This window comes from Trichoderma aggressivum (genome assembly GCF_033847375.1).
Source record: "Trichoderma aggressivum f. europaeum strain CBS 100526 chromosome Unknown scaffold_015, whole genome shotgun sequence".
NCBI classification, from domain to species: Eukaryota; Fungi; Ascomycota; class Sordariomycetes; order Hypocreales; family Hypocreaceae; genus Trichoderma; species Trichoderma aggressivum.
In genome coordinates this window covers 19,233-37,999 of record NW_026946381.1, presented here as the reverse complement: position 1 = coordinate 37,999, position 18,767 = coordinate 19,233, and the positions used below count along the sequence as shown (strand labels likewise).

General features: G+C 52.9%; 4 protein-coding genes across 4 annotated transcripts; 1 reads left to right on the top strand and 3 right to left on the bottom strand.

The window, feature by feature from the left end:
- Positions 1-1,778: 1,778 nt before the first annotated feature.
- On the bottom strand, positions 1,779-4,457 carry Triagg1_4639 (uncharacterized protein; the record flags this gene model as incomplete). The annotated part of the gene is made up of 1 exon (XM_062899065.1): positions 1,779-4,457. One exon carries the CDS (start codon positions 4,455-4,457, stop codon positions 1,779-1,781), a length of 2,679 nt encoding a protein of 892 aa, XP_062756219.1.
- Positions 4,458-9,016: 4,559 nt separating this feature from the next.
- Triagg1_4638 (uncharacterized protein) lies at positions 9,017-11,207 on the bottom strand (the record flags this gene model as incomplete). The annotated part of the gene is made up of 3 exons (XM_062899063.1): positions 9,017-10,278; positions 10,379-10,962; positions 11,077-11,207. The coding sequence occupies 3 exons, from the start codon at positions 11,205-11,207 to the stop codon at positions 9,017-9,019; spliced, it is 1,977 nt and encodes a 658-aa protein (XP_062756218.1).
- Positions 11,208-14,208: 3,001 nt separating this feature from the next.
- Triagg1_4637 (uncharacterized protein) lies at positions 14,209-16,428 on the bottom strand (the record flags this gene model as incomplete). Its single annotated transcript, XM_062899062.1, has 2 exons — positions 14,209-15,948; positions 16,048-16,428. The coding sequence occupies 2 exons, from the start codon at positions 16,426-16,428 to the stop codon at positions 14,209-14,211; spliced, it is 2,121 nt and encodes a 706-aa protein (XP_062756217.1).
- Positions 16,429-16,501: 73 nt separating this feature from the next.
- Triagg1_4636 (uncharacterized protein) lies at positions 16,502-16,955 on the top strand (the record flags this gene model as incomplete). Its single annotated transcript, XM_062899061.1, has 2 exons — positions 16,502-16,728; positions 16,826-16,955. 2 exons carry the CDS (start codon positions 16,502-16,504, stop codon positions 16,953-16,955), a joined length of 357 nt encoding a protein of 118 aa, XP_062756216.1.
- Between the last annotated feature and the right edge of the window lie 1,812 nt (positions 16,956-18,767).

Here is an 18,767-nt window from a genome sequence, read left to right as displayed (position 1 = left end):
GTTTAGGTCATCAACCAAACGCAGTCAGAGCCCAGACTCGCAATTGACAATCAACAGCTTTGCAAGATAGTTCCTTGGTAGCAGCAACGAGTAGTTGAAGAGATGATATCCACAAAGAAGCAAACTCACGTCTGTGTTAGCTTCGAGACAAAAGGTAATATCTAAAGAAAAGGGTCTTCTCCAGAAAAAAAAAGGTTCAAGGTTTCCTTTTCCCGACGGCTCGTCTCACAGGGCCAGCGTTACATGCATCTCCAACGACCACCCCCGCAGGTTCTCGGATCCCAGTGCTTCCCACCCTCCCCTTTCCCACCGTCACTTCTTGTTTCGATCGTGGCCGCCACGTTTTTCCTAGCTCGGGTGGGCTTCTGCTTCGTCTCGCAACACACGTTCGCCATGGAACCGTTTTGGCGAGCCAGAGGCACCTTTTCCGAACGCCTCGAGCAGTGCTGATGGTGGGGACGGATTCAGGAAACAGAGCTCCCAGCTAGCTTTTTGGGGAAATAGTCGGGCTTCCACGACAGACCATTGTGTGGAGATGGAGCCATTGGCCGTGCGGAGAAGTTTGCGGGGATGGTTTGGCTCATTGGTGCCAGCGCTATGCATGCAGACAGATGCATGGGATTCCGGGATTCAGAGCCAGGGGTCGGCGAGTCTGAGCCGTGGTCCAATGCCATCAAGTGGCCTGAGCATGCCCATGTCAAGCCGCGTAGGACCATGAGGTGGTATGGGTTAGTGAATGTGAAGAGTCAGAAATGAGGTACCAGGACAGCGGCACTTGGTTCCCCAGGATTCGGAAAAGCAATCAGTCACAAACGGATCGCCACGAGAACAACAGCGGTTTTCCGTGTTTTGTGACAATCATTTGACAGCTTCATCTTAGTTTTCGGATAAGTTGACGAGGTTACGTTGTATAATTAGGTACTAAGGTAGTTGAAGACCAAATGAGGTGAAGTAAGGCAGAACTCCTGAGCTCAAGGGCTTAGTCATCGGCTGTGGTAATGGCATGTATCCAGGTCTAGGCTTCTCGTCATAACTCAAGATACAAGGTCAGCTCGTATCAAAGACGGTTTAGCAGAATGGAGAGAAGTACATAGTAGACAAGGTCTTTTCATTTTATACACCGATTAATATCAATGGATTCAAGAGCGGGGTTTATTACTGGCAAGCTACCAGTGAGCCTTGCCACTGAGACTACAAGTAAGCCGAATATGGTAACGTGAACAGCCATCAAATCAAAAGTGCAAACGCAACGAGGTTGCCAAGGCATAACGGCAAATCTATTGATGTATGCGAATAATCTGACAAAACAAAGAAGAAGAGAGTGTGCTAAAACTAAAAAAGCTAATATGTAGTATAAGAATTCATGCCGTGATATATAGCGGTGCCAGCACTGGCCACGGCGTCTTGGTTCCGCGTCTAATTCAATCCAAGTTTCCCTTTTTTGATGTATTTCCTCCTCTCCCGCCATGATGGAAAAAGAAACCGCCCTTCGTTGTGCTCGTAGCGTACAACAGGGCCTCTTTTGACGCAATTCAAATCATAAACCACTTGTCCCAAACATTGTTTTTTTGCTTTCTCGTTTCTTCAAACAAAAAACATGACCCTTTGATACCGAAAAAGAAAAGGAAAACTTGCAAGCTCACTCATAGTGGAAAATATCACTAGGGAGGTCCTCAATCTAAACAGAATACTTCAAGTTATTCAGAGCGTGCTTGCCCCAAGACTGAGTATCCGTCTCCCTTTATCTAAAAGGGGAAAATGTGTTGCTTCATGCGGTTTCACTGACCGTCAACGGACGTGGACGATCCTCGCTGGCGTCGACCCACGCTCGCACCACGGTTAGGGACATGTAACGATGGAGAAAGGTGAAGGGTGTCCTCAGTGCGGCTCACGTCGAAGCTGGGGCCTCGGTAGCTGGAATGGCGGCCGATATTCGATCCGTCCTGTTGGTGGACGCCAAACTGAGATCCCGGCATCCCGGTCTGAGCTTCTTCGTCAAAGGTCCTTATCCTTGGACTTGTGCCCGACTGCGGAAAGGTCGCGTTCTGGCTGTCTATCGGAGTGAGGCCGGTCAAGCCCTCTCCTGCTCGTCGTTTGCCGCCACGCTGGCTGCTTTCCTTTTTCAAATCACCCGCGCCAATTTCGTCTGATGGATCTCTGGACGCGATGGAGCGGGAATCAGCGTCCCACATGCCAGAGGTCTCGAGGACAAGAGATCTGTTAGTATTAAGGGCTGCGACGGCGTTCTTCTCCGACTGGAGAATCTCTTCGGGGGTCTGGTCCGCATTTGAGGGTACCATTCGCAGAGCATCGGTTGCCTTGGCAGCCTTGTCTCGGCTGTCAGCAGCCCACTGGTCCGTTACGGCCACAGAGTACGTAGGATTCGTAGGTCCGCCCAAGGCCTCACCACCACCGCCAGGAGCGAGAATGGGGACCTTCTTGAGAGCGACAGCAAGAGCACACATGAACTTGGAGCGGCGAGTGGCCCGAACGCGGTCATTGTGCCAGTTGGATTTGTGTTTAATGCTGATTTTAAGGGTCAATTTGTCAAGGTTATTGACACCGCCGATACCAATGCCAAAGTCGGGCTGGAAGTCTCGAGAGTTCTCGGGCGAGCGGACAAATTTCTCCATTTCAGCGCGAAGCAGTTCGATATCCTCGAATGAGGTATCAAAAGAGACGTCAACAGTGAAGGACTCCGACATGGCCTTGCTTCGAGAAATGTTTTCAATCCAGAGATTGTTGAGTACAATGTTTGGAACCTGAGAGACTTGCATCTTATCGGTGCGTGTAAAGACAGTATACAAGAGGGAAATGCGGTCAACCAGCATCTGTGTACCTGAGACCTCGATGCGGTCACCGACATCATAGGGATGCTTGACGAATAGAAAGATGCAAGAGCCAAGGAATTCTTGGGTGGTGACAGCAAAGACAAAAGAAAGAGATAAAAGAGCGGTACCGGCGGTAGCAATGGTGGTGAGAAGGCTGCTGTTGAAGAAGGACAAGAAGATGAAGACGGAGATGAGCAGGACGACGAACAGCAAGACCTTATCAAATGCTGTGAGGGCCTGTCCAATATCCTTCATTCCTTCGGCAATTGCCTTTCTTTCCTTGCCCATCTCGACAACCTTGCGAACCATCTCCTCGAGGCTGATATCCCCATTGGCGTCAGTGTCAATGGCCTCAAAGGCCTCTTCCGCCTCCGCCTTGTATGCTGGACCAAGAACCTCTTCCACGTCGTCTGGGAACAGAGCATCTCTGCCTTCTATGACAAAGGACATCCAGAGACGCCTGGCGAGGGCCTCGGACGATCGCTTCTTCTCGAGAGCTTCAATGACAATGGAGTGGGCCGAGTTGGGGTTGAAGACGTGCTTGCCAGTGATTTCGCTCGCAAGATTGCCAAAAACGGACGTCACCTTGTCGCCAAACCGGCCAACGTCTCCGATGATCCTCATAGGAGCCACGGCGCCAGGGACGGCAGATTTGCCAGCCTTCCGTCTAAGCATCATCTCGATACTATCTTCGATGATGTAGTCTTCTTCGGCAAACTCGTGGCAGTACATGGGGAACAGGGTACGGGAAGCATCATACAAGAGACCCAGAAGGTGGATCTCCCTTTTGGAATCCTTGATGCGATTGTCAAAGGACCGCTGGTGGTAAGACACACCGATGAGCTGGACAATGGCCTTTTCACCGAGAAGGACAGCGGAGGAGACGAAGCAGGCGCCGAGAACCCGCTCGAGATTGACAACCCAAGCAATGCCATCTGAGAAGGCCTGGGAAAAGATGCTCTTGAAGGTGAGCCAAGAAGCCAGGCCCCAGAAGAAGATGGAGATGACAATGGTCAAGTTGCTCAAGACGGTGGCGTACTTGCGAGTGCCAGCACTGACGATACCGCAGAAGAACATGAAGGCGTGAGGGAGAAACCAGGCGGCGGCTTTGACACCCCATAGAGACAGCCAGGAGATTTGAATCCACAAGAAGAGCTTGAACAGGGAAGGGCCTTTGTTATCGTTGTGGCTGCCAAGGTAGATGTCGTTCTTGTGGCCGGTCAGAGGAAGTACAATGAGGGGGACAGCCAGCAAGATGCCAACCGGCACGACGTAGACCATGTACCGCGTGATGACTGAGAAGCCGATGATCTTGGCATAGAGCCGACCCATGGCGTTGAGGCTGACCTCGTCGCCCGTCTGCCTACGCTTGAGGCTCTCATCGTCCATCTTGCGTCGACGGCCAGCATGGCGGTGGTGCATGCCATGCTTCTCGTTGTGCTCGTCATGGCTGCGGGTGCTTGCCATGGGCTTCCTAGCTCCCGTAGTCGACGCGTTACTCTTGACCGTCGTCAAGGGGTGGAGGGGGATGCCGCCGCCGTTGTCCATGTCGCGAAGATCGCCTCCGTCAAGAGGGATGAATCCAGCAGAGCTTCGTGAGGCGCGAGAGGCTTGACGTTGCGCCATGTGAAAGTTCCCCTACTCCGCAACAGGTGCACGCCTGAGTTGGAATGGCAGTGCACGTCGTTTTATACCGAGTACAAGCGATGCTTGCTAAAAGTAGGTAGGTCGTGAGATGTTTCGAATTGACAACTTTGATGCCTTGAAAAGCTGGGGTTATTCGTCCTTGAAGATTGCGAGGACAGCTTAGGTGCCGTGTTTAAAGCTGAGGATATCCACACAGTAGGTCGAGTCCAGTCAATGGCGTGTAAAAATGCTGCGCTACCACCCAATATGAACTGACAATCAATGCCACCGCAGGGGCATAGAAAGAACCGGCGAACGCGACGTTTCAGATGCCACAAATGTAGAAGCCGCTGAAGACCGGCTCCAGGCGAATCAGGTTTGCAGGAAATGCACAATCTGAGCTGATGGTGACGAGGAAGCACGAGTCGTCGTCGAGGATGTCGAGTACGCAATGCAATTCAGCGCAGACGTCAGAACAAAGGCCCGTGCCAACGGCTGGGATAGGCGAAGCGAGTGATAGTCCGCAAAGGTAAACCAGAACAAAAGACGAGCGTGAAAGGGAAGAGGAAAGGGAAGACAAAGAGGTAGAGGTAGAGGTAAAGGCAAAAGCAAGAGGAAGTCTTGACAAGACGAAGACCTTCGAGGAGCTGGCAGAGGGCGTAGTAAAAAAAAACTGATTGGAGGCTACTAGGTAGGCAAAGTAGTACCGAGAACACTAGGGGCGTTTCAGGATATATAAAAAACGAGTGAACCAGGAGAACGAGCGAAGACCCGGTCAGTTGGGTTAAGAAATATCAGTCCAAACGAGTGGAAGGGAGGAGGAGAAATGTGGAGAGGAGAAAAACGGAATCGAGCTGCAAAAACAGGCGATCTTAAGAAGAGACGAAGAAGAAGGAAAGGAAGAGCCTGTGAGTGGTGCCTGGTGAAACAAGCTGGAGGTGTTGCTCGATCTCACTGGACCGTGGCAGGCCCGATGAAAGGGGCGATCGGCACAGGTTGCAGGTACATGCGGGCGGGCGCAGGAAAGCGCAGGAAGGTGCAAGAAAGCGCAGCACTGCAGGTAGCCGGTACTACCATCTGCAGGTCGTACGGAACTTGCAAGTGCTGTTAGTGGCTGGTGGCGGCACCTAGGGCGCTGGGCAGCGGAGCACAGGCGTGCCAGGTACCGCATACGAGGCGGCCACAGTGGAGCAGCCGCTAAGCTACGGGGGCCATTCAGGCCCTGGCCAGCTGCAAAGGGCCAGGAACAGGTACATGTACTAGGCCCGGTGGCTGCAGGACGGCACGCATGGCGCACATGGAGGTAGCAAATACCTGCGCATGATTCCGTGCTTAGTACTAAATCGCGTACCGATACGCACACTTGTCGCGGCCGGTGACATTTTGGCTGTACAGTGACATCTGTCGTCAGGAGTGCTAAGAAAAAGCTCTCGTCTGCAAGGAACTTTGATACTTTGATACCACAGGGACACGCAAACCTCAACTTGCTCATATCATCTCACAGATGATCAAATAGCCATGAAACCAAAATGCTGCGAAAAAGATTTCATAATCCATCTTCCTTTTCCGCTTTTCCGCATTATTTCCTCTATCTTTTTTTTTTAATTCCTCATGTTTCCCAGCCCGGCAGTTCATCCATCCACCAGCAGGGCTCCCCTCGTCTCTTCTCTTCTATCGCCTCTCGCAAGCCATACAAAGCCTGTCTCGACCCCTGCCACAAAGAGAGGCTGTACAATGGGAACGAACCACAGGCCACGCGACGTTTTTTTCGTCCAAGGTTCCAGGTTGTTGTTTTTTTTGGCTGCTCACTTCAGCTACTCTTGCAAAATGGATCTCTTGACTAGTAATTGAAAATTGGACACGGATGGGGTCACGTCAGCCAGGTGGAGCGGCTTGTCATGGACTCGGGGATTCTGGCATTTGGCAAACTTCGCAAAGCAAAAAAGAAAGCCGAATGCTACCATCTAACGAGACCCAGCTTTAATGAGATGGACACCCGATACGAGTTGCGACTGCATGCGGTGCTATTTTTCAAGAACGCCCAACTCTGGTCTTTGCTTTTCAGCTCTCCCAATTCCCCTATTCTGTTTGCCTCACCCGCCATCGCGGCGATAAGTCTTTGTTTGTCTGTTTACTGACACTCAACAGACGAGCGAGGGACACACAGACGCAAAAAGAAGAAAAGAGAAGGGAAAAAAAATACTTTTTCGCAAGTATTTACTCCCTGCCATGGCGATGCCTCCACCAACACAACGGGGTGGGATCCATCACCAGGGCTGCTAAAGCCAAGGCGGCATTGTCCAGAACTCGAGCTAACAACACCTCGCAAACCGTCTTTGACCCCTTAAACTCCTCTCCTGGCGCTACACTCGCAACACAAAACGGCGGCCAAAACCTTGTTCAACCAAGTTTGACATGTGTTCGCACCAGAGATGTTGAACGCCTTTTTTTCTCTTTCCTTGCACCGGACTGAATCATGCAGGACACGGCCCGAGACAAGACGACGCCTCCAGTTCAGCCAACAACGGGACGGTCGTTTTCCAGACGCCCACAACGCCACCGCTATCTGCCTGTGCGAGTACTCGTCCTCACTCGTCATCTAGTCCGCCGAATGTGGTTCTGGTCCATTCCAAAACCAAGGGCTGATCGTCTCTGCCATTCCCACAACCGCCTAAATCAAGCCCTTGATGAGCCATCCCGCTAGAGCACACCACCTTGGACGCGACTGATGGACCACAAGGCAACGTGCATAAACACCATCTCGAGGGTATCACGCTCGTCTCATTTATCGCTCTATATAAAACGAAGCGCATAACAGCAATCAAATACGCTCCGGGGTGCCTTTTTCTCGCATGGATCCAAAGGTATGACTCACGGCTTGCAGTACGCGTACGATGACTTTTGTCCACGATCTGGAGAACCACGTTCCCCCTCTCCGCACCACGATCTCAAGTTCAATAATTACGAGAAGATGAAAAACAAGGCGAAACAAAACACCTCCTCCATCACCACGCATCTGCCCACCTCCGACCTCCTCCAAAGCGGGGAGAAAAGGCAAATCCCAGGCCCAACGCTCTGCAGATTGCCATCTTGCAGATGCAGTGCATTCTCGTCGTCCTATCTTTCTCGTATCGCTCACTCACGCCGGCCCAATCAAAGCCCTGCGATCCTCACCCTTTGTGGCCCCGTATTCCGACCACACAAAGAGACGTTTCTCTTAAACGACTCAGATCAAAAAAGGATCGCCCCGTCAGCTCTCTCTTTCGGTGACGGTACCCCTGCTGTCGATCCAATCCGCACTCGTCATAACGCTGCACATCAAGGGCTCGAATTAGGAAAAATGAGTGCAGATGATGGTCGTGCTCCCCCTCACGAAAGAGGGAGATTGCCGAGGCTGCTTTCCTGACTGGAGATGAATGTGATGTATCCCTTATGATATCATCGGAACCAGAGTGCATGTAACCTCGGATCGTGAGGCTGAACCCGCGGTTCCCGCCCGCCACCTCCATCGTCAAGGATTGAACAGTTTTTCTTCACAAAAGCCCAAATAAAAGAGTATACGCGTCCCAAATCTCATACCGAAATACCATGACTCAGTGGGTCGAAATGTGACGCTCTTCCACATCATCCCCGTTCTATTAATACCCGCACAATCTATCTCAGCTCCTCAGCTCCACCCCGCGAGTCCGGGACGGAATGCGACATAAACAAATAGGTAGGTATGCTATATTCCGCAGAACCCGGTACCAACAACCATTCAAGATCCCGATCGCGCCGCCGGAACCGTCGAATCACCGTCCAGTTCCCCCCTGCGGAGAAAAGGCAGATGCACGAGATTGGAGCCCTTGTTTATCTTTCTTTCGCAGAGCTTTCCCTTCCTGGGAGAAGATGAGGGAGCCGTTATGGGTGGGATCCATCACAGCTCGGTGAAGATGACGTACGAGTACAGCTGCAGGAGAACTAAACGAGTAAACAAGTAAAAAGATGACAAGAGTTGTACAAAATGGCACAGGCATTATCTGTGCTGCTCATTCTTCATATTCTGCTGGTGTATATGCGTCATCTAGTCTTCAGGGGAAAATGTCGTAATGTCTACATACAATCTTTACATAAAAAGCAGATCAAGTCAATGATGGCCATGCTCATCCAAAAACAGACCCATCCCACCCCATATCCCTCCCACTCTTAATCCGCTCATGATGGAGATGAACTAAATATTCGACGCCAATCCAAAACAGTGCTTTCGGCGCAAAACACAAATAATAGAGAGAAAAGATAAATGCCAAAGGCTTTCAAAACACATTTGACTTGGGGGTATCGCGTTCCCACATGCGCCGTAGTCGTCCCAATCCCGTCCGTTTCTTTCCGTGGTATCATGAGTTGAGAAATAAAATTGAACACACACACGCCCGCTAATCAACAACCCAAAGAAAAAAAAAATCAACGCCCAATAGTAGTTACCAGCAAAAAAAAAAAGCCCATCTGAAAATCGCAAAGGGGGAAAATATGATCATAATGACCTGACAGCAAAGAAAAGAGGGGTCCAAAAAAAAAAGACATCACGCTGTAGCTTCGGGGGAGAGCGATCTAGCGTTTACAGCCGCTGGTGTAAAGCCAACAAGGTCCTTCAGCTCGACCTTGGCCTTGTCATTCTCAAACTTGTCTTCGCCTTCGTCCGAGTCGACGTGTTCGGCCACGTCCAGCGTGTACAAGGGTTCGAGGGTCGCATTTTTTTGAAGGAGGATCCATCGCTTCCACCACCACGGCAGCGTCTTGGTGACTTGGTATCTCATAAACACGCGAGTGGGCACCGCGAAGATGTAGTCCAGCTCTTCCAGCGTTCGTTGCTTCGTCTCTGGGAGCCAAAGGAAAATCATGACCAAGGCAATAACGTTAAAGAGTGCATATAGCCCAAACGAACCCATGACGCCCAACCTAGCAAGCATCAGGGGGAAGGTGATGGACAGCACGGCTGCCCAGAGAAAACAGGTCGCCACGGCAAATGCCATGCCTACCTCACGGTGAGACAAGGGAAAGACTTCGGCCGCGTATGTAAACGGGACGGGTCCTTCGCCGGGCGAGTAGAAGGCCGCAAACAGGTAAATGAAGAAGGCAACGAAGCCCAGATGAAGGCCGCCCTGCCCGGGTATCAAATTGCAAAGCCCTGCCGCCAGCAGCGTCCACGCCATCTGCGGAAAGGTAAAGAGGAGCAGAGATCGCCTGCCAAAGGTGTCAATCGTCCACACGGCGGGGAAGGCAAACAAGAAGTTGACCAGGCCAAACCCCCACGAGGCCAAGAGCGCCCCAGTGGTGCTCGCTCCGGCGTCCAGGAAAACGGTGGACGAGTAAAAGGCCATGATGTTGATGCCGCACATTTGCTGCGCAATCATGACCGTGCCGGCTGCCAAGGTTGCGCGCCGGACTCGGGGGATGGTAAAGAGCTCAATGAATCGGCGGACGTAGTTGCCGTTGCCCATAAACTCGGCCTCGACTTCGAGCTGGACGTGGATGTAGTAAATGTCACGGCCAGCCTGGACGGCGCTGTTCCGCAGGCGGAGCAAAGACCGCATGGCATCCCTGTATCTATTCTTCTTGATGTACCATCGCGGCGACTCGGGACAAAAGTAAACGAGAACGACGAGCGGCACAGCCGGGATAAAGGCCGACCCCAGCTGGTATCTCCACGCTTCGGCGCCAATTCCCCTGACGGCGAGGTTGGCGCACGTCCCAAGAAATATGCCAAATGCGTTCCACAGCTGCCAACTCATGACGAGAGCGCCTCGGATAGGGGCCGGCGAGTTTTCTGCGGCAAAGATGGGCACTGTTGATTGGGTCAAGTCAGTTCTTCCGAATACGTCCGCATATTTGGTTTTGCACCAGCCTGGCTTCAAGGCTAGAAGAGATCAAGAAGGGCAACTCACCAGTAGACGCCTTTGCGCCCATACCAACGCCCATCAGCAGGCGGCATATCAACAGCCTGGGCCATGAATTGCAGAACGCGCTCGCAATCACCGGCCAGAGACAAAAGTTGGCAGCCACAAAGATGGCGCCCCGGCGGCCAAAGTGGAAATTCAAGGGATCTGACAACCAGCACCCGACAAACGACGTGCCGATGTAGGGCGCGGCATTGACCAGGCCGACGATGAGCTTGTCGTGGATGGTGTTGGCGCCGATGCCGTACGCCGTAGGGAAGTCGAGGTTTGCCCCGTTGGATCCAGTCTGGTCCCAGCCCTGAACGGCGGCGCCGACGGAACATGTCACGACGGTCAGGAGCAGGGTCCAGGGAATGCGCCACTTGTGCAGAACCTCGTTGCGGAGGGCGTCAATCTCGTCCTGGCTGAGGGCCTCGGCGCCGGTGATGTCCTCATAGCCGGTGGGATCCTGGGCCACCAGCGCGCCCTTGCGGATGATGTCGCGATGGTCCTCCAGGTTCTTGGAGCGGCAGAATTCGTCGACGTCGGCCAGCAGAGTTCGTCGCGGGATGCCGACGAGTGGGTTCTTGATTCTAAGACACGGAGAAAAAAAAGGGGATCGGCGATTAGATGGGCTCCGGGATGAACGAATGGAGGGCCCTCACCACGTGGGAGAGACACGGGCGGGAGAAACAGCTTGTACTTACTTTGCCTCTGTGTTTGAATTGAGGTTGACACGCTGCGACTTGCGGCGGTCTTCTCCAGCCTCAGCCGAGAAGGAGGACGAGACATGATATTCATTCGAGGCTCTGCGGGCGAGAGAATGTGCGGTCAGCATGGGATTCCAAGACGAAAAAGACACAGTGGACGACGGCGTTGAAGTGCCATCATCCCATCACCATTCGACAGGAAACAAGAAACAAGAACAAGAACAAGACAAATCATGTCTGGGGAAAGAAAGTATTCGTACATGGTAATCTCGTCGACCCGGCTTTGCGACGATGATGACATGGCGGTGATGGGCCGCGGCGAGCAAATCCGGGGAAGCGTCAACACACACACAAAAGATGTGGGGATCTTCCCGATCCCCCTCTGGCAATCTCTCGCTCTTTGCTGCGATTGCAGAAGGCGGAGACGGAGACGGGAGACGGGAGACGGACGGGGGAGAGCGGATACGATACGTCGCAGCGAGTGGTGAGTTGGGTAGTGCGTGCAGCCTTTGGGAAATCGGCCCGGGGATTCTGGCTTTGCTTCGTCCAGGCGAGACTTGGAAGAAGGGGATGGAGAAGGACAAGCGAAAGAGCTGGAGAGAAACAAGGAGCAGACGCAAGTACGGGACAGTACAAACGGCTAGCCGGACGAGAATCAACTCTTTGCGCGGAACAGAAAAAGCCGGCTTGGGGTGTGTCTGGTCTGATCCGGTCCGGTCTGGTCTGGTCCACCTGGCCGCTTCGCTTTTTGTTCCTTGGACGTGGAGAAGCACCAGAAGCACCGGGTGGAGCGCCAATAGTAGAGAACTGTAGGTACTGTATGGATGGGTGTAAAAGCAGGTATACAGGCAATAATAAGACGGGTAGTAGAGTCATGGAAGAGCGAGTTCTGGAGCAAGAGGGAAAAGGGCGGGATTGTTCAACGGGCCAAGGAAGAAGAGAAATCGAGCTAAACCGCTGAGCAGTGGCGCCAGAGCGATCAGAGCAGTGGCCGCCGGGAGGCGAGCGAGGCGAGAGAAGAAGCAGCAAATGTCACACAGTGAGGCTTCAGGTCGGGTTAGTGAGCGAGTGGCATCCATGGCATGGGGAACCGCATGGGGGAGCCATTGGATGGGCCGCTAGCAGGGATGGCGAGGGCTCTGGGTTTTTCCCACTCCAACGGAAAGGATTTGATTCCATCTGTGCAGGCTCTGGCCATGGCTCACTCTGACGCCGTCCGTCGGAAGACCAGGATTGAGCGAGTGAGGCGCTTTTTCCATTGCGTTGACTCGTCGAGTTATCCATGGTTGATTGAATTGCCGCCAGAGTAAGAAAATAGAATGTTTCCATGGAAAAAGAGGGCTTCTCGGCGTCTCCGAAAGAAAGAAGAAGAAAAAGAACAATAGGCTTCGGCCACAGCACGTGGGAACCAGCACGCGACAAGCCGCTCCTACAGTAGAAAGAAAGAATGGCGAACAAGAACCCCAAAGTCTCAGTCAGAAGGCCATTGAAAGTTCTAGACGGGGATGAGACCAACAGCACCGTACGAGTAAGAGTCAAGCGGGGCCCGGTTTTCTCTTTCTGCGGGGCCCCGTCTCACAAACTGGGTGTCGCTTCTCCACAGCTGTTCCCTCGCCCGCAAGTCGCGGCCACTCACAGCGTCCGGTTTGCGCCACCCAGGGGGCCGGTTGGTGTGTAACAATCGTGTACAGTGCGGTACAGTGCGGTGCTAGAGGCTCCAGCGGTCAATAGCGGTTGGTGGCAGTTGAGCGGCCTGTAAAGTGCCTGTAAAGTGGACTGCCCAGACCATCGGAGCAGACGGGAGCGTTGCAGTGAGCGATCCCATTGCTACTGTACATTGCACTCAGTGATCAATGCTGCTGTAACCCTGTGGGCAGACCAACCAACACTTTCACACTGCCCATCTCGAAATAGCAGTTACTTATGTGAGCTATGCGAGCAAGGCGAGTAATAACTTCTTGATGCATGCTCGTACAGTTCGATTTCGATAACCATGTCCTTTTTATACCAATCGCCTGGCAGTAATGCGGAGCTTGTGAGGTTAAGTGTTGCGTTTAGTACATGCAGGTTATGGCCAATAAAGTACTAATAACAATAAAAATGCCTAAATAGCAATTTGGGAAAAATACCAAGAAACATCCATCACTAAAGGCTAAAGCAGAGCTTCCAACACTCCTCGTTCCTAGAGCTTCATCTAAAAACCCGGGCGTCGTCATTAATATCTGACAGCTCCATGACACCGTCGAACCTTAGCCTTAAAGGTGGCCCGATATTTTTACATCTCGACACCTCATAAAGCAACGCACACTCCATCAAATCAAAACAAATTCTCATCTCATTACAAGTATAACAATATCAACCATTTCTACTGCAAGAGCACTTCCATCCATACCGGGGGTTTTAAAAAAAAAATCAAGGTTCCAATTATAATCAGCATCACTCCACGTCACATCACCTCACATGCCGTTCTGGAGTACTCGTACTCATACTTAGCCGCCGCCCACTCACATAGTTCAAAAGCAGGTATCCGGAACATAAGACCAACAACGTCGCCCGCCTCACTCACTTTTTCCCTCCTGAAACCTCGAACCTGGCGGGCAAGCAATCTCCATCCAAAGGTGACAAACATTTGCTCCCATCACGTTCCAGTCACTCCACAAAGGCAAATATGAGCACCCAAACGCAAAACATCAAAGTTAAAGAGGCCTGCAAAAAGCCCTCTCGCCATTTCTCAGCTACCTACGCCAGTAGCAGCCTAATGCAGTTGATATCCAAAACAAAAACATGACCAAATAATTGCGGTCACAACGCCATTGTGCAGAGGCTGGCCAACAGCTCCCAGCTTGATATACCTTTGGAAAGGAGGTTCCGTCCTTCCATGCCATCGCCGATTGTGTACCCAAGTATGTATTACCCGAAAAATCTCATTACCTTAGTTTCCGTTTTCTGCCTCCATATCATGCAACAAAAAGGGCGCCGAAATTCCCCACCAAACGAGAAACAAATAAGAATTATGTGAAATGAAAATGAAAATGAAAATGAAGATGAAACGAAATGAAAGAAAAAGAGGAAACAAAGAGAAAAAAGAAGAGAAAAGACCAAAAGCAAATAGGTATCGTGCGGGTCCGTTCAGGTGTCTCTCCTCATCGACTCCATCACCTTGTTCTGCATCTCAAAGAGCTCCCGGTCTCGCTTCTCTATCTCGTCCATGAGAGCACCGTACTTGGCCTGCCACTGCTCCGATGTCAGGTTCCCTGCCGCCGACGGACCGCCTTCTTCCGACGTCTCGACAGACTCTCCCGGCCCCGGCTTCTTCCACATCGTAACCGGCACGCTATGAGTCATGGTGAACTGCCCCTTGAGGTGGCCAAACCGATACTGCCAGTCAAAATAATAGGTGTAAACACCCTCCGAGGTCTCGACCCGGTAGCACCTCGGGCGGTTGGTCATGAGCATCTTTGCGCCGCACAACGCCGCCAGGTTGATGAGAAACGCTTGGGACGACTCGGCATTCTTGTACATGTGCTCCACCGTGGCATTTACCATGGCGGTGCACTCGTCCATGCCAGCAATCTCTTGCTGGTTGCCCTGGGGATCCACCCAGTCTGAGTTGTGCAAGACGTGAGTAAAGTAGGATATGAGCCCGTCGACATTGGTACGATCGTCCAAATCCTCAAAGAAATATTGGGGCACGTCCTTGTTGGACGTTGAGCCAGCTTGGCTGGTGGTCCCAGTAGAGGGTGGAACGGCGTTGGCCTCATACACTCCCGCTACAGGCGGCTGCGAGAACGGATCCCACCCATTAGCCTGCGTTGCAGGCGGTGCCTGAAGAGGGATTCCTTGGAGCGCCGGAGGATCGTTTGCCGGAAGGTCGTTGACGGGGACCATGGGCAGCGGTGGGGGGAGTGGTGGCGGCAGCGGCGGTGTTGCCAGCCGGACTGTGCCACCTTGCCTCTCTGGAACCTGCAGAGAAATAGCAGGTCGAGCTGGTCTGGTGCTGTCGAACGGGCTGATGCTCATGCCGGCCACGGGGAGGTTAGAAGACGCAGGGGCCGCAATCATGTGCACCTGTGACGGCGTCCGTGCCTGCAGAGACGCCACGGCATCTGCACGCGGAGCAACGACTTGGTTGCGAATCTGCGGGTGCATCTGGGTCACGTCGGGAGTCATTGGCATGGCGTCCTTGGGCACAACGGCCACGGGAGCATCCGATGGATTGCTGTCGGGGGTCGGAGCCCACGATGTCATGGGCGGAGGGTTAGGAGGAGAGGGCTCCACGGGCGTGCGATTAATCGGGGGCCTTCCCCTTGGTTTGACACTGGCATCAGCCCCTCCAGGTTTCCACGCCGAGGATACGTTCTTGGGTCCCCGCCTATGGGTGGAAAGCTTGGGCTTGGATGGGGAGATGGCAGACCGGGGCTCCAACGCATCGTCCCAAAAGGAGCTCCTGGTTGAAGGTGTTAAGGCGGAATTGGGGTATCGAGAAAGCGGAGTCTGCACGGAGTCGTTGAAGCCCCAAGCAGCTGCGGCGCCGGGCCTCGAGGGATCCATCGGCACGCCCTGGGCTCGTGCATCTGGATGAGCCGACCACGTCGCCCGAGGACCATCGACTGCAGATGGAGGCGATAGGCGCTGTCGCTGAGCCACCGGAGAGTCGGTCCTGTCCTCCGGCTCTGGCCTCTTGCGGCCCCTCTTGGGGCGAATATGAGGTAACAGAGCCCTCAGGGCCATGTCATCCTCGACGGCAACGCCATCACGAACAGGCTGCCCTATGGGATTTGGGTCGTCTGGAATCTCAGTCCAGTAATCATTGCTTATGCCCATGAGGTATTCGAAAAAGGCCTTGACATGCATAGAGTTCATCCATTTCTACAGCCATGTCAGCGGCTCGTCATCATTGGCCAAGTAAGGGGGATGGTGGCGGGAAAAGACAAGGAAGAGCGCACAAGCCGCCAACGAACAACATACCTTTAAACGGACGCCGTACTGGGCGACCTTTTGGGCGCTTTCGTCCTTGGACAGGTCCGGCGGCTCGACGCCGAGCCTGGTGGTGAGTTCGGTCCATGTCTTGATCTCCTTGCGGTAGAATCTCTGGACCAGGTCGAAGATGAGAAAGGGGCTGAAGCTCTTGCCTCCGCTCTTGGGGGGGTTGGCAAACGCCTCTCGGAGGCTCTCAGTGTCGGCGTCGAGCGGCAGCGCCGGGTTGCAGTAGAAGATGAAGCGCACAAAGGCGTCCTCGAGGGTGTCGGGCGTCACGTTGCGATCGGGCAGGGAGGACCGCTGGACCATGGGGCGCGGGTTTGAGACAGCCATGTTGGTCTGCGTCGCCACGGCTTGCGGAGAGGACATTGTTGCAAGTCGCCTTGCTGGGCTCTCATGTCTTTCTCTGCCCGTGTCTCTCTGTGTCGCTGCCCGCAATGCAATGCCTCTCCCTCAACTCGACGACGGCCTCTCCGTCTCCCGTCTCCCTCAGCTTGTCGTCTCGTCGCCCTTTGTCGATGCTTTTCTGTCGTCTCTTCTCTCCCTGAACCGCGGATTCGCTTTCGCTCAGACGCGCCCGCAGTCAGTTCGGCTACTCGACGACCGGCAGGGCACTAGGACATGGCGCAGCTTCCCGACAGCGACGCATCAGCTTCAGTCAAAGTACTTGTAAGGCACGACAACGGAGGCGATGATGCGGGCGCCTGGCGATCAAACCGAAGAGCCAATTTGTCGCGGACTGTCGACGAGATCGATTTGCTTCAAGGGCAGAGTTGGAGCAGAAGCCCAAGTGCAAACATGACGTTTCGCGGCGAGGAGCGTGGCTCGCTAGTCGCCTCGCCGTGGCTGAAATCATTGGCGCAGCGGCACCCGCCGGCGACAGTGCGCAGGGCTAAATATAGCACATGCTAGCAGAATTGAGGGCGGTTGAAGCTGCAAGCCTAGGGAGGCGATCCCCCGTACGGAGTTGCAGTAGCTTGTGGTTGAGTGCCGTGTTGTTCCTTGCTGGCCGTCCTGTTTTGACTTGGTTTGGTTTTGTCTGGTTTGATTTGGTTTGGTTTGATTTGATTTGATTTGGTGTGCGCCTGCAGGTAGGTATAGGTTTAGCAGCAGAGCTAATGTCCGATCCAGCGTCTGCATACATTATTACATCCATAATACTAGCACTATGTCAAACACATGCCATAGATCAAGTACTTGGATAGTAGTCTGCAACTTCATATCCCACAAAGTATAGTAGTCTAAACACCAAGGTTAATTCAGCAACTCAACTCTGACGCCGCCACATTTGCTAAAAAGTTCCCAACTCCTCGGTGCTGGTTGACGAGTTGATTTCGCTTCCAGCAATGTGCGAGCATCTCCCCCCGCGCACGTTGCACGCCACTAAAAGCTGGCGCTAAGCCGTCGGAAAGAAATCAAGTCAGCTTTGCAGCCCGTCTTTTTGTCTCGCATCTCGGTAGGGAAGAGGGAAAACAGGAGGCTTTTTTGCTAGCTGGCTGTTTCTCATTTCTCATTTCTCATTTCCCTCTGGACGGGCGGGCGAGCCTCCCTTGGCGCTTTTTTGATCCAATCATGAGACGCAAGGTGACTGCACATCATCCCGTGCGGCCGGCCAATGGGAGCACGGTGATTTTCTTGAATGAGAGCTTCTCCTTTTTTTCTTGCTTATCCGTGTTTAGGTAATTTGATGCTGCTTGTACTTTATAGTGGACGAGGGAATATAGCAGTTTGGATGACTATTTGTGAAGGAGTTGATATAGCTGCTACCTCCTAGAACACTCGTACGAGTAAGAAAAAGTACCTCAGTAGTAGCAAGCGCCGGATAAGACCTAGCAGTAGGTACCTTGCCTAATTATACCCGGCAGAGGTACTAGGTAGTAGAAGAAAAGAAAGAAGAAGCAGTAAAGGGGGAAAGAAATCAATGCTTATCACAGCTGCTTCACCCTATCAATTACCTATGACGCAAGCTGATCAGACGGCACGGGGGGATCTCCCTCCCGCCCTGGAGAGCTGCAGCACGTACCTGTAATACAGGCATCGTAAGATAAGCAGCAGACGCGGAGAAATCCGTTGTTGCACCAAAGGGCTATGAATCTAGGTAGTCTACTATCCGGGGCGCAAATCCACGGAGATTATCTGGCTCGGATATCTCGCCTAGCTTACCTACCCAATCTACCCTAAAGGACAAAAATCGGCATCTTGCATTTTCTTCCTCGCATCCATCTTTGCTCGGAAACGCGAGGAAGAAAGAAGAAGAAGAAACAGAAAAGCACGTTTTCTCACGCTCAGATCATGCCCATCTCGGATTCAAGCGGCAAAAGAAAAAGAAAGAAAGAACTTGGTCGTACGACAAGCAATCTAACAAAAGAAAACCAGAGGTGGGGAAAAGCATAGGTACCTTGACTGCCGAGACGGAAGAATCCATCCACGCCTTGTTTCTGATCAAAAGCGTCACACCTGCATGTGGAATTATTGCAATTACTTATTCCCAGGTTGATCGTAACGGGAAATACTTTCCTTAGCCGTCGCCATCACCTCGGTAGAATCCAGACACATTGGCTGTTGGCTTTTGGTCACCATCGCCGAGGCTGGTTCTCAATTACTAACCAGACACCGCTGAATTAGGCTTTTGCGTAGGGGGGGGGGGGGGGGGGGGGGGGGGGGGGGGGGGGGGGGGGGGGGGGGGGGGGGGGGGGGGGGGGGGGGGT